Genomic DNA, 15000 nt, shown 5'->3' on the forward strand with positions numbered 1-15000 from the left:
TAATTATAACTTAAATAAAAGAAGAACTTAAATAAAGGAAAGTACTTATTGTATAATAATAATTTTAAACGCTTTCAAGAGACGCGATGTATGATGCGATGTGAAGAATTATCTTGACGGGAGCTGAAGAATTATCTTGAAATATGATAGACATCGTAATAATTATTTTTAGAGTAAAATTAGATTTCTATAACTCTTAAAAGATTTTGAGACGACAAAAGGACAATTAATTGTGAAAGGCCTGGGTTCTAAGAATGGTTTCCACATTCGAAGTCGGCAGGATTTTCTCGATCGATCTTACTTTCTTTTTGGATAAGCCCGAGAAGGAAGACCAAGACGCTCTTTTAGGACCGACCGATCTTCGTATATGGAAACGCGGCCTCAGACCCGGGCCTTTCGATTTTTCAGGAGATGTGTCGCGCTCTTGAAAACCGACGAACGACTGTAATTGACGAGCTTGATTCTGCAACATTGTCAAATACGTGGAATCGTAGCCACGCAATCTATTGGTTAGAAGAGCAGCATGAGAATGAAGATGAGGGTTGAAGCGATCGTGATCACGACGATGATGATGGAAATGAATATGCGGTATCAAATGATGCTCGCGTAGACTGCGCACAATAGTCTTATGCATCTGTTTTCGTTTGTTCCATATCCTCTCGATGATTCCGATGGAAATCGCTATGAGTATACCTGCCGTTAGAAGGAAAAATGCGGAATAAACGTCTGTAAGTCTTGCGCTATGAAAGGCCGCTGATGCCGCACATCGCGGCATCGTCGGCAACATCCGTTCTTGTATTTTGTCCAAGACGCCACGTTCATATATACGTAATATACTGTAAACAAAATTTATGAATATAATATTAAATCTTTTAAAGAGACCTTTTTAAGAAAGGATAAGAAAAATACGTGTATTTATAATACTTTTTAAGAAAGTATGTGAAAGAGATACATGTATTTATATAATAATTTAGTAGTTATAAAGATATAAATCATTAAGAAATGCATTTCTATAAATTTATAGATTTTTAATAATCTATAAATATAATTTTTTAATTTATATTAAAAATCTATAAATATATTTTAATAATTTTTTTCCTAGTATAAAATGTGTTTTAAAATATGACATAAATTTGACAATTTTATTCATTTTATATATGTACTTGAGATTGATGATCTTCCTGTATGGACAACTTTTGGCCATAGGAAGTGCGACGACTGTAAGCGTTTGTGGAAGTAATAGCTCTTTCAAGATACATCGCTCTTGTATAAAAGTTGTTCTGAGAGCTCGTCGTGCAAGAGTCGCGCTGACAAAGAATCCGTATCGTCCTTTAACAGCTTTCATAAGTCCGGTTCTTGTTTCCAAGCGAGATTCGCGACTATTGAATGCCTTTATATACAATTGACGGAGATTACTGTCGTTCGCATTCTGAAAGATAAACGATATAATATGCGAATGATAATACCAATATATCTGAAATCAGTTTTTTTAAGCAAAATTTTTAAAATCTTTTTAAAGATTTCTAAAAAAGAATTTTCGATAAAGTAGAATATCTTTCAAAATCTTCTTGACATTTGATAAATAATAAGGTGTGCATTTTGTGTAAAGAAATTATAACCAAGTATAATCAACCGATAATAATAATTATAATACATATTGATTACAATACTCTTATATATGTATCGTCGGCGACACTGTATCCTAATTTGAAGTTATTAAGGAGAAGATCCGTGATTGATTTGATTCCAGTGACCTGTACCGATAATATGGACGTGATGAAGCCGGCGTAGGCATTGTACATTACGAGAGAGAATATAAGACTGAATAATAGCAGAGTCTTTCCAGATGGGGTTCGAGGACTCCAAGGTGACCCTAAAATTCCAATCGTTATGAATGTACTTTATGAATACAATTATGAAATTAACACACAGAATACTAAGCTAATTCACAATTTTTCAAATTAAATAAATAAATTTATATACATATACAAAAATTATATTTGTTTATGACTAGATAAAGCAATATTTTTGTTAGATATAAGCAATTCAATATTATAATGCTGTATATTTTTTTAAATGAAAAAAGTGATAAGATTAGTATAATATAATAATGTCTGTGTTTTATAATAAAAAGAGAGAGAAAGAAAAGAAACCTTGCATGCACATGATACTCAAACACCAAAGAGCAGATTCCCCGATTCCAATATATCTTTCCTCCTTATGCAAAATCGTTTTTGTGGCGTAAATCACCGTCGCCATTGCGATTAACATTATAAAATATGTTGCCGCGACGCAACCGAGCAATCGGTTATCGAATGGTTGCAGAAATATATCCCTCATCGTGCCGGTCTCCAATGGATGATAATAAATGTTTCTCCTGCGTTAAATGTTGATTGATAATCATGCAATAAAAAATTACTTTAGAAGTATATATAAGTATTATATATATAGTTATACTTATAAAGTTTCAAATATCTTCTGCTATTTAGAAGCATTTTTATTTGTTTCATATTTTTTTTAAATTTATTATTATAACAAAAATAAAAAAAAAACTAAATTTTAATTTTTAAAATGTTTTTTATGCATTTGCTTTGCTTTGAATTTAAAATATAATTTTTTATGCATTTGCATTGCTTTGAATTTAAAATATAAATGTAATTTAAATATAAATGTGAATTGTAATTCTTTTTTTTCTCTATATCACCAGGAAAGAGAATATTTGCATTGAATATATTTACATAAGAAATGAAAATAAGTTTGAAATAAATGTTTAATGTAGCTTATTTGCCAATTAATTGATGCTTTCAATTTTACTTAAAACTTTTACTGACATGTAACGTATCAGAGGATGACTGAATGTCATTTCCGTCCAACGTTCCTCATCATTCGACGTTATATATCCCAAACCAATGTCAACAGTACCTGCCACAACATCACCGAGAAGATGGCTCCATATTTTGTTAGTTAACGTACCAAGCTTTTCATGCGGTATCAATTCGATACTGCAAAAATGTTTATTTTTCACTCAACATTAGATTAAAATTCCATTACATTCACTTGTTTGTTTTGTTTTGCAACGGATTATTCTGAACTATGATTTATTTTTTCGAAAATTTTATTTTTTTCCCATGATATTTATTATCGAAAATTAAAAATAATTTATGTAGAGAAAATATATGAGAAAATAGACTGATATGATTGACTATTTTATTGCATTTGAATATTTTTAAAAAATATTTGCATTTTAAACTAAAATATTTTTTTTTAAATTTCTTGAATATGTATGTATTTTGTGTAAAAAAATTGTACTTGAATATAATCAAGTGATAGTGATAATTATGTTAAATAATTTAAGTACTCTTTTTACCTAGCATTTACGCTGTTGGTAACAATAGTAGCAAAGTCCAAAAGCGGTGCGATATCATTAGCAGTAGCTTCTGTTTCTGCAATATCTGTCTGCCCATCATTGGTTCCATTCAATATACCAAAAATAATAGGAAGACCCCTAAAATCGCTTCTTAGCTTCACGTTTATTGGCGGTTTGAGGGTGTGAGAATCCGGATTCCAGAAACCGAGATATCGGACAATGAGACTTGTATTGTCAGAATGACGTATTTTATAAGTATGCATCAAATAAAACGATACTGAGCGATTCTCTAAAGTGGCGTAGCTTAGATTGATCGTGACGTTTTCGACATTACGTCGTTTCGATGGTCCCATAAATTCGAAACGATCGCCGTAATGTCGAAAAGATCGACATATTCTGTAATAAAATTTACTTGATTATTATTTAATTTAAATTAGTTATAATTAATTAATAATTTAAATTAATTAATTATTAAATAATAATTTAATTATTAATAATATAGTATAGTGTAACATAATTTGTTTAAAAAAAGAAAAATGAAAAAAGATTTATATTCCACTTCAATAATTTAAATTAAAAAGCTTTAGCATTTTTTAAAGTTTACATAAATGAAACATGTTCAAATGTGAAAATTTCGTAGATATTAAAATAAACGATATTTTACGATTCAGTATGATGTAATACGAGCAAAAACAATTAATATGTTTAAATAAACGAATAATTTTCTTTCATAAATCACATTTTACACATAATACGTATATTTTAGGATTTATATATATATATATATATATATATATATATATATATATATAAATATATATATATATATATATATATATATATATATTTTACTTTATATATACATGTCTTACTTATCTCGATATTTCTGTGCATATTTCCAAGAGACGGCATCATTTAATAGTGGCGAAGTAGCTATGACGACATCACTATCGATACCAATATTTAAATCTCGAAGAACCATGTCGATAGTTGAGTCGGTGTTTCTTGTAGTCACCATAAGCCAGGAGATATAATAGTTAAATAGAAATTTTTGAGATGCCTGTCGAAACATTGGCTCAGATTGATAATAGTTTATTATTTAATGTTACAAGATTGAAGAAAAATTTATCAATTAGTGTAATTTTTTATAAAATTATTTTTATAAAGTATAGTTACTAAGATGTCAATCATTTTGGAGTTTTAACTCTAAATTTTAAGAAAAAAGTATTAAAAAGACATTTTTCACTAATTTTTGTATACATATTCCATTTTTAAATTGTTAATTTAATTTAAAAGATATTAAATTTAAAATAAAACAACACAGAGATTATAATAATTTGAAAAAAAATATATTATATATAAGAAACATATTAATATAAAAAATAAAGAGTCTAAAATAAAATTGACAACAAAGATAAAACGGCGATATGTAATCGACCTAATTCTATCATGAAACAGAATTATTGATTATGAAATGTTTGATATCTAGAAAGTTGAAGCATAATTGTATTAATTCCTCTGTGGGGAATAATTCAGTGACCGTAAAAAAATGGTTTTATCGTGTCATTATTAAAGTCGCTTGCGATTATTACACCATTGAAAATTGATAAACTAATTTTTTTGCTAACACAAATATTTAATATATTTATACAATATTTTTATAGAAGATTAAACATTTTTAATATTAAATATTTTAAACAGTTCTTGATTTTTTTGCAAGTATAAAATTCTTTTTTAACGATAATTAAACACTGTTGTCACTGCATAATTTCTTAATATTTAGGACAATTTATAAATATTTGTAATTTTTTACAAATTGTATTAAATATGAATATTATATTACAAATATACACGTATACTCACGCACACATACGTGCGCGCGAACAAATATAAAAATTAACTTGTAATTAATTTCAAATACTAATAATTTTAATATCTGCAAAAATAAGCTTTATAAAATACAGAATGGGAAATAAATCTATATAAAATTGTAATAAAAGAAATTGTAATCACACGAAATCTACATAACATTAAAAGGTTCTTTTTAATTATATATATATATATGTATATATATATACTTTTTTTAATATTATATATATATATATATATATATATATATATATATATATGAACTATTTAGTTTGTTTAAAAAAATATATAAATTACACAATCTTATGTAATGTATAACAAAAGAAGTTTTTAATGTGTATTTATTTAATTTAGCTTGAAAATGTTCGTTTCCGACTTTTTTCAAATACATATAAATATTAAAGTCGTACCATTTGAATAATATTATCAGGCGATGTTAAATTGAGTCCGTCCAAGAGTACAATAGAACCGATGCGATGAGTTGGAATCGTAAGAGCTTCTGGTATATTTGGATTTGTTGCCGATTGTAAAGACACACTGATGCCCTTTTCACCAAAGCACTCAATCAACGGCCGGACATAACTAAGGGCACAATCTATACATTCGCTCGCAATCAATTAAATCTATTTTTATTCGATATTTAATTGATAATACGATTCGAATGCTTCGTCTCCAACTCTATGAATTCTTTTAAAAAATATAGCGGACATTTTACCCAAGAATTTTTTTCATATATATTATTTCTTTAAAAGCATTTTGTTGAAATTAATTAAATTTTTTAATTTTCAATACGCGGTACGCGTTCATTATTAACTTGTAAAGAGAGATAAAAAAGTTAAAGAATCTACCCGATTTATTTTTCGCTTACTAGAGATAAAAATAATTCTATTGTCGGCTGTTAATTCATAGATAATTTTTCTTTCCTTTAAAATTTAACTATTAAGAAAAAAATTACTTACTAAATGGGCTGATATTATCGAAAAGAACCACTTGATCCCAAGACCTCCATTCGGCGTATTCTAATATCAATTGTAGTGTCAATGGTGATGTGAAAATGCAAGGTTTGGCGACAAGGTGAGTTACCGTTAATATCATTAGCATAAATTTTGTTTCTTTAAGCACAATCGACATTATTCAAATCTGAAAAATTAATAAGAATATTGTTACATTTGAAATGGATTAAAAATTTGTTCTTTATCGCGCACTGACTTTAATAAATAAAAAAACAATGCTATACACGACATTATTAAATCTGAATAATGCAATACTCTAAATTCAGATTAAATATGATTGAAGGTATGCTATTTGATTGGTTAATTTTATTACGGATAACAGATGATTTCAAGAATGTAAAAGTATAACAATCGTGATGTGCTATCGCTTGTCGAGACTCGTCCAATTTTTAATTCATCATCCGAATACCGTGTCGATACAAACGTCAACTAGATGATGAATTTTTGACGACAAGAAGAAAGAAAGCTTGACGTTAATTGCTATAACGATGAAAAAAGCAAAAATAACTCATGATTTCGTGCGCGTCACTTCTGATCGAGCAGATGTAGTCCTCTCTCTCTTAATCCCTTAAATTATCTTTCTTTTTTTTTTAATTTTATAGGATTTTTTTTAATTCTATAAGATTGATTTATACAGAATAATATGTATTATAGATAAGAATAAAGATATTCTACAATATTGATCAATAATAATTTTATTTGTATATTACAAGATTTTTTTCGTGAAAATTTAATCTTTTTCTCTAATGAAAAGAAAACTTTTTTTAAGTAATTTAGATTTTTAACATATTGTTTTATAATAATTCTAGTTTATAAAAAAAATAGGATGTTTTTATATAAATAAGTTTACAAAGAATCGGTAAATACACATATAAATACACAGCTATAGAAAAATTTTTACAAATAAATTTTGCACTTTGTATCTTAATATAAAATTATTACATATGAGATACTAATGAGTTGTGTATTAAATAGCTAAAAAAAATTTTTATTATAATAAATATTTTACAAGTTCTTTTATGTAAAACAGATTCTGTTTTAATAACTGATTGATCGATATTACCGCGAATTACTTACATTATTTATTGTGATTCTCTCAAGAAACAGGCTCAGTAACGACAACCGATCACATACTAAGAATGAATTTTCTTTTAGAAATGCTATTTCGATTTGCAGTTCTTCAAAGATAGGAATCAGAATAGACCTTTGTCCATTAATAAATTAGTTGCGTGAATAATGATCATTATTTGCCATTAAGACTCGTGAGTAGCAGCTATATTGAAATAGTGACGTCAGAAGTGAGAAATAACTAGGGAACTTTTCGCATTAAGCGAAAACGCGAATTTTATCAAAATATAACAGGCTGAAGTTGTATATCTGTTTTTATTCGACCAACAACTTTTGAGCAAGATTTTATGCCGCGACAAAATGCGAAATTGATCTCAAATCGCGAATTTTATCTCAAATCGCAAAATTTCATTTTTTGCCTGATTTTCATATTATTTCATTCATTTGAGCACATATTTAACAATAAATGCAGAAGGCAACGGCATTAAACTATAGTATAGTCCGCGATAGCGATTCGATCTCCTTGCAAGAAGTCTCATGAAACGAATCATCGCGCACTATATAAATTGAAACGAATTGGAAGTGGAATCTTGTAAAATAATCGCTATCGATATCTTTCTCGACTCATATTTCTTCATATATTCAAATTTTAGAAACAAAAAATTTATTTTAATTTTCAATTTTAGTTTTGTTCAATGATAGGGGAGAAATTTAATAATCTATTTCCTTTTCTTCTACATTAAGATGTTAAATTTAAAGAAATGCTACTTTTTATTTTTCATAGTTGTGTTATTATTAATAAAAATCATTATTAAAAAAATGTGTGAAGGCCATTTCTCCTCTCCTTTATAACCATAAAATATATCCGTGCACTACAGTTATGAATAACAGAGATCGATAATTCGTTTTAACTAGCCTTTGTGAGCGAGACCATAAAAAGCTCGATAACTTCGAAACGGCTTACTTAAAGTTAGTAAAATTATATTGCTTTGAAAAGGTCTCGAAAAGGTCTCAAGAATGCAATAAAAAGTGAAGGGTTCCTTTTCAAAAATTCAAAGTAGCTTTGTCCTGATCTTGGCGACACCATTCAAGGTCAAACTCATGGCGTCAGTAAATAGATCTTTTTACACATTACAACTTTTGTCGGAAGCAATTTTTTATGAAACTTAAATTTTTTGCGATACGAAATCCGCATATCCATCCCATATATACAAGGGGTTGTTTCTGCCCTTAAAATCGCTTCTTCGCAAATAAAAAAAAATACGTGTGTATTATTTTGCATAGTTTTACAAGTATACAAAATTTCATTAGAATCCGTGAGTGACAGTTGGGTACCTTTACTTGTTAGAGAGAAAGACAAATGATGTTTTCACACTCTATCTTTTTGAATTTATCTGACTACATTTAGTACACTGTTTAATTATGGATAACGCAGTACATGCTCTATGTCGGTGGAAAAAAGGAAATTTTAAGAATTATATTTAAAATAAGTTTTAAAAAGAAAAAGAAAGGGAATAAATCATATTTTTTAAATAAAATTATAAACATTTATTTTCTCATATCTTTAAATAAAACATTCAAAAATATATATTATTATTAAATACATTATCAAATATAAATTATTAATTATTATTAAATACATTATCATACATTATTATTAAATACATTATCATTTTAAAATTTGCAAACATATCTAAAATATTTATGAGTTTATTTACATCTTATAATTGTATATAAGAATAATATTTTCCAAATTCTTATGCTCATAATCTTTTAAATTAAACAATATTGCGTTAATATTTTGTTAGTATTAGTTTTGTTTTTATTGAAAAAGGAAGTAATCAACAGACACAATAGTGTCTCGCGCCAAGTTCATGCGAAGCATGAACTAATTGTATCCGACTGTCATATTGTCTAAAATAGTGATATAAAATAATTGCGCCAACTAAGAATAAAAGTTTGTACAAGATAAATAGAGGTATAAGGAAGAAAAGTTGTACAAGTTAAACAGAAATATTTTAATTGAAAACATTGTTATACAAAATAGTTGCTTTAATTTTCAAAAATAATAATATTAAAAAAATAAAAATTTATTTAAAAATTGGAAACTATAAGATACTTCTGAAACTTTCTGATATCTAATAAAAGAAAAAAAACGTATTTTAAACATATTTTAAACATTTTTTATCAAAAAAGAAACGTATTTCTTAACGTTTTTCAAGTGAACATTTTAACCAATCAGAAACGTTTTCAAGAGTCGGTTATACAAACGTTTCGAAAAAATACTTGTGAAACGTTTTTGAAATGAATATGTGCCTACCTGGAAAACGTAATAAATAAAAGGAAAAAAATGTATTTTAAACGTATTTTAAGTGGTTTTTAAACGTTTCTTTATCAGAAAAGAAATGTATCTCTTAACATTTTTCAAATAGACATTTTAACCGATTAGAAACATTTTCAAGAGTTAGTTATACAAACGTTTCGAAGAAACACTTGTGAAACGTTCCTAAAACGAATGTGTCCTATCTGGAAAGCTACGTGAAAACAACGTATTACGTGGGAAATATTTTGTGTGTAAGTTATATATACAAAATTGAATATATATATATATATATATATATATATATATATATATATATATTTCGCTAGATGCGGTATTCGTGAGCTGATGATTAAAAAAAATCCAGAGGCGATCTGATTTGTGTGCTAGTCATTTTCAAAAATGTTAATTTTTACATCAGATATGATTTGTATGTGCAATCTAGTAACAAAATTTAAACGAAATTTAATTCAGAGGCCATAAAAACACTGCCAACTACAAGATATATTTAATGAGAATAAAATCCAGAAATGATGAATTCGATCAATTTTTATGCGTCATAAGAGATGATTTTCATTTTGAAAGTGTGCTATATTTGGATTATTCTTATGTAATTGTAGCATGTCGTAGCGACAAAAGTAAATTATAATAATAGTTGATGATTTTTTTTGACAACACCAAACTTCGAGTGTACGATAGTTTATCCGGCTGTACATATGAAAAATTAATTGTGTTCAAATTTGTATGCAAACAGATCTATGTCCTAAAAATGTTGCTTGTGTTTTGCATATTCTTATAGCTTACCTCGAGAGCTTTCCAAAACACTATAATAAAATATTTTTCTTTTAAGTACTTTTCGAGTTACGAGACTTGAAATCATTTTTTAATTTTACATAAACCATAAAATATCTAGCAAGATATTCATTGTTTGATTATCTTACCTTAATACTTTTATGTACAAAATAATAAGAGCAATCGATTAGTGTAAAGAAAACACATAGTTGTTTTTGAGAAAAAATATGTAATTTACAATTAAGAATGACGGTGCTATTCAAAGTCAAACTGATATAATCATTAAATAGGTTATTTTAAGCCCTACAACTTTTATATGAAACATTTTTCTCTAAAATGCTTAAGTTCCTCAAAAAACTACTTACGATCGTTCTGATACATCCTGTATATATTCGCGAAATTTATAATTATTATAATTTAAAATTTATATATATATGTATATATATTATATATATATAATTTATATATAATTTATTTTAGCATTTAAATTTCCTATGTAAAATAATTTTGCACAGTTAATTTGAGCAAATAATCGTACAAAGTTTATACTAATTAAAAATATTTTTATTACAAATAAACGAATTGCATTATTATTTTTAATAATTGAAGATTTATTATATCTTTTGTTTTTATTAGTATTAATTTTTAATTAGAAAACAATAATATGATCATTGTATAATGACTATAATATGATTATTGCAATGATTGTAATTGCAAAGTTGTTTACATTATGTTGATATTGTTTACATTATTTATATATATTTCCCGTTTATGTGAATGTATCAATAATTTTATATTTACTTCGTTGCTTTTATTGCATTATGTTCCTGTATTGAATCATAAGCATCATTGTTTTAAATGGAGCAATATGCTGACAATGCAATTTATAAAAGTGCAAGATTGCAACTCGAAAAAAACGGTGCAGTTATTGTAATTCAAACCTGTGATTAAGAAGCACTATTGGATATCGGGTAAAATTTTTAAGAACGCTTAAATATTTCATAAAATAATTTTTAAGTATAATTTTTTTAAAAAACTTGTTTTTCTGAATTATATATAAATTGTTATACTACATATAAATGTTATAATTACAATTATAATTACATTTCATGCAAACTGTGTTATAATTTATAGAAATGCGTTTCATTTCATCGAGTCATCAATTATGTACTTTAATAATAAAAATAATATACTAACAATCTACCTTTAAAATAATATACTAACGATCTTGATAACGAATTATTATTTATATCTATGATGATGTAAAGATATTAATTCTATAACAATAAGATTAATTATCCTAAAAATTTGTCTCAGTAATAGTTCAAAAATTACAGAACAATACACAAAGAAAACAGAATATTGAAATGAGCGATTGTTAACATCAAATTAAATCAATCATTAAAGCATGTCACCTATTAACTCGCAAAATTTAATTCGTAACCGGGAATTAAAAATATCTAAAAAGAAATCAACAATCTACTTCTTATTGGTAATACAATGTTATTTTGAATTAGCGATTCAGTGATTTTCATAAACGAGATGGCACCCAATACGAGTCCTGAAATGCATGTGGAGGAAAATTTTTGCGGAGGAAAAGAGGAATTTTCAACAATCACCACAGATGATGAAAATGATATTCAAACCCGAGACGAAACACGTAAAAAGTTTGAAGAATTGTTTAAATTCAAGACGGAAGTGAAGTGGTTGAATGTCATATCCATTACTCTTCTTCATATGATCATGTTATATGCCTGTTTCACTGTTGAATGGTACAAAGATCTTAGGACGAACATTTGGAGTGAGTATTCTTTGGAAAATTGCAAATTCTTATAATTCGAATTTTTAAATTACAGGAAAAAATATTTAAATAAAAAAGATGAAATTTATCCTTTTTTCAATATATAAGACTGATTTTTTTTTTTAAATACTCTTTTACAAATATATGTAAACGTTTCACATATATAATAATTTCATTCAAAGTGTATAGCATGTTTACTAAGAATGCCGTAGTTATTAATTACAGAAATCGACATTGACTGACTGAAAGCAAATCGATTAGACTTACGTGATAAAAGAGAAGCATAATAAAAGTTTGACAGCAGACAAGCCAGAGCTTTCATTTCTATTGTATAACTTTGATTTCATTACAGACATTGCGTCAGTCATTTATATCAATTACCACAAACATATTGTGAACAAACATATTAGATTTTGAAGATATCCAAGTTAAAAATGTTAAATTTAATTATATGATCAAAGATAGATTTTAATCTTTACATAATTTTTTACAAAAATTTTATATCTTATATTTAAATAAAGTCATTATAATTTAGTAGCGTTTTATAATGGACTTATTATAGATCAATCAATATATGACATCAGTGCAAAATACGTATAATTACATTATTAATTATGTATAATTTTATAAATATATTAATTAATTTGATCCTTCTTGCCTTAAGTGTTTATTGTGAGTGTGATAGGAGCGATCGGCGTTACTGCCGGTGCTCATCGTTTTTGGACTCATCGAGCTTACAAAGCAAAATGGCCGCTTAGAATTATACTTTTGATTTTCTATGCTACCGCTGGCCAGGTAAACAAGTTTTTAATTGATTTTTGCGCTAGAGGGAAAAAGTTTTCTTTGTAATAATTTTTTATAGAATAATCTTTATGACTGGATTCGAGATCATAGAGTACATCATAAATACACGGATACGAATGCGGATCCGCATAATAGCAACAGGGGATTTTTCTTCTCTCACGTTGGCTGGTTGATGTTGAAGAAACATCCAGATGTGATTCGAAAGGGTCGTCAAATCAGTATGAGAGATATAATGGCAGATCCTGTCGTTGTGTTTGGTTGCAAGTAAGTCCATGTCTTAAAGATATTAATTATGTTATATTATGTTGAAATAATTATCTAAGAAGCGGAAAAGAATATAAGATGTGTGTGAAATTTATTTATATCTACACATATAATTCATCTTGAAAATGTATTTATTATTCTAAATACGGTATTTTAGCAATTCTTTCTTCTAAATTTTACACTTTCGTGTTAATCTTCTTTCTTTTCAAGAATTTTTTTGCAAGATCATTCAACATATGATTTAACGTAACAAGAAATTATATATGTGTACTAATTAATTTATATTTCTTTGCAGATATTTCTCGATAATAAAATTCATCTTTGCCTTTCTACTGCCGATAATGGTGCCTGTTTATGGATGGAATGAAACCTGGTCCAGAGCCTGCAAATCACAGATTATACGTTATGTTTTAAGTTTAAATGGTACATGGAGTGTCAACAGTGTGGCTCACATTTGGGGTTCAAAACCATATGATGCGTAAGTAGATAGAAATTACACGAATGCATTTATATAAACTTGACTGAAAGAAGCTTCAGTGTTTCTTTTACAAGTAATTTTATCGGATACATTTTAAAAATAGGTCCATAAATCCGACGGAAAACAAATACGTTGCCCTTATAGCGCTCGGTGAAGGCTGGCACAATTATCATCACGTGTTTCCATGGGATTATAAGGCGGCCGAATTAAACAATTACATTTTCAATTTTACTACAATGTTTATCGATTTCTTCGCGAAAATTGGTTGGGCATATGATCTCAAGCAACCATCCGAAGAGCTCGTAAAAAACGTTGTAATGAAGAAAGGTAACAGGAATCTGCGACAAAGTGTATCACATCCAGACAGTAAAATTGATTAACAAAGATAAATATTTCCTTTTTTTTTCGAAATCCAACAACAGATCATTCGATTAAAATAATGTGAGCATTTATCTTCAACAGATTCATCAGATTATCAGGTTTAAAAATATTAATAATTGTATCAAACTTAACTCTTTATAGAACACCATTACAGTGATATACAATGATATAATAAAAATATAATAAAATTATTTATGGTATTTATTTTTGAATCAATTATTAATGAAATTATTTATAATACTAAGTGCAGCAGTGATGATAGTAAAATAATAGATTTTTTAAATTTGATATAACATTTTTTAATGTTCACTGAAAACAAAAACTGACCTCGAAAATGCTTTGGAGTTGTTTGAAAACTCATATAATAAAATTAATTAGAGTGCAAAAGATTAATATATAATAATTGCATTATATTAATATATATTAATATAAATTAATAATGTACTATATTTTGATATAGACTAGTACTTCAATTTTTAAGATAATCGAATTTGAAATTATTCAATCTTGAGAATACATTTGAATAGTTTAATCAGTTCAAACTGATTTCCGTAGACGAATTTATGTATGATGTAAGCTTGATGATGTTTAACGAAATAAATTTATTTCTTTTGTTTCTCTTTTATTTGCAACAAATATTATTATCGTCCAAAAATTTTCTTTAGGATTAAAAATATACAAATAGTCAAATATTTGATTCAATTTAATTAAATTATTGTTCAATTTATTTAAATTTAAAGCTCAAATAGAACATAATTCGTGAATTATCGAATGTTTTGTCTAATTATAAGATCTAATACAAAATATAATCGTCTTTACATTTTTTCACCAATCAATTTATAA

At 26.8% G+C, this 15000-nt stretch overlaps 2 protein-coding genes across 5 annotated transcripts; one reads left to right on the plus strand and one right to left on the minus strand.

Annotated features, from left to right (window-relative positions):
- Positions 1–67: 67 nt before the first annotated feature.
- Positions 68–7389, minus strand: LOC105256914 (glutamate receptor ionotropic, delta-2). Of its 2 annotated transcripts, XM_025409161.1 has the most exons (10): positions 7327–7389; positions 6196–6376; positions 5647–5831; positions 4240–4427; positions 3368–3763; positions 2832–3002; positions 2154–2377; positions 1671–1873; positions 1164–1429; positions 68–836 (listed from the first exon to the last, which is right to left on the minus strand). In XM_025409161.1, the coding sequence occupies exons 2-10, from the start codon at positions 6365–6367 to the stop codon at positions 227–229; spliced, it is 2415 nt and encodes an 804-aa protein (XP_025264946.1). In that variant the 5' UTR covers positions 6368–6376; positions 7327–7389; the 3' UTR covers positions 68–226. The 2 variants fall into 2 exon arrangements, with proteins under 2 accessions (XP_025264946.1, XP_019884848.2); XM_020029289.2 differs by lacking the exon at positions 7327–7389 and having other exon boundaries at positions 5647–5818; positions 6196–6271.
- Positions 7390–9773: 2384 nt separating this feature from the next.
- LOC105256915 (acyl-CoA Delta(11) desaturase) lies at positions 9774–14323 on the plus strand. 3 transcript variants are annotated; one of them, XM_011267194.3, is made up of 6 exons: positions 9774–9891; positions 11947–12230; positions 12895–13025; positions 13093–13298; positions 13594–13776; positions 13880–14323. In XM_011267194.3, exons 2-6 carry the CDS (start codon positions 11972–11974, stop codon positions 14154–14156), a joined length of 1056 nt encoding a protein of 351 aa, XP_011265496.2. In that variant the 5' UTR covers positions 9774–9891; positions 11947–11971; the 3' UTR covers positions 14157–14323. The 3 variants fall into 3 exon arrangements, with proteins under 3 accessions (XP_011265496.2, XP_025264945.1, XP_011265497.2); XM_025409160.1 differs by having other exon boundaries at positions 11955–12230; XM_011267195.3 differs by lacking the exon at positions 9774–9891 and adding an exon at positions 11341–11400.
- The last annotated feature ends 677 nt before the right edge of the window (positions 14324–15000 follow it).

This window comes from Camponotus floridanus, unplaced genomic scaffold (genome assembly GCF_003227725.1).
Source record: "Camponotus floridanus strain SB8 unplaced genomic scaffold, Cflo_v7.5 scaffold246, whole genome shotgun sequence".
NCBI classification, from domain to species: Eukaryota; Metazoa; Arthropoda; class Insecta; order Hymenoptera; family Formicidae; genus Camponotus; species Camponotus floridanus.

What these genes read in the sequence shown, in the direction of transcription:
- LOC105256914 (XM_025409161.1), bottom strand. Translation starts at nt 6,367, where the DNA reads ATGTCGATTGTGCTTAAAGAAACAAAATTTATGCTAATGATATTAACG. An exon ending in CTGATAATATTATTCAAATG is followed by an intron (nt 4,428 to 5,646) that starts GTACGACTTTAA and finishes ATGTTTCGACAG; the next exon opens with GCATCTCAAAAATTTCTATT. An exon ending in GAGTATCATGTGCATGCAAG is followed by an intron (nt 1,874 to 2,153) that starts GTTTCTTTTCTT and finishes TTGGAATTTTAG; the next exon opens with GGTCACCTTGGAGTCCTCGA.
- LOC105256915 (XM_011267194.3), top strand. Translation starts at nt 11,972, where the DNA reads ATGGCACCCAATACGAGTCCTGAAATGCATGTGGAGGAAAATTTTTGC. An exon ending in TCTATGCTACCGCTGGCCAG is followed by an intron (nt 13,026 to 13,092) that starts GTAAACAAGTTT and finishes AATTTTTTATAG; the next exon opens with AATAATCTTTATGACTGGAT. An exon ending in GGTTCAAAACCATATGATGC is followed by an intron (nt 13,777 to 13,879) that starts GTAAGTAGATAG and finishes TTTTAAAAATAG; the next exon opens with GTCCATAAATCCGACGGAAA.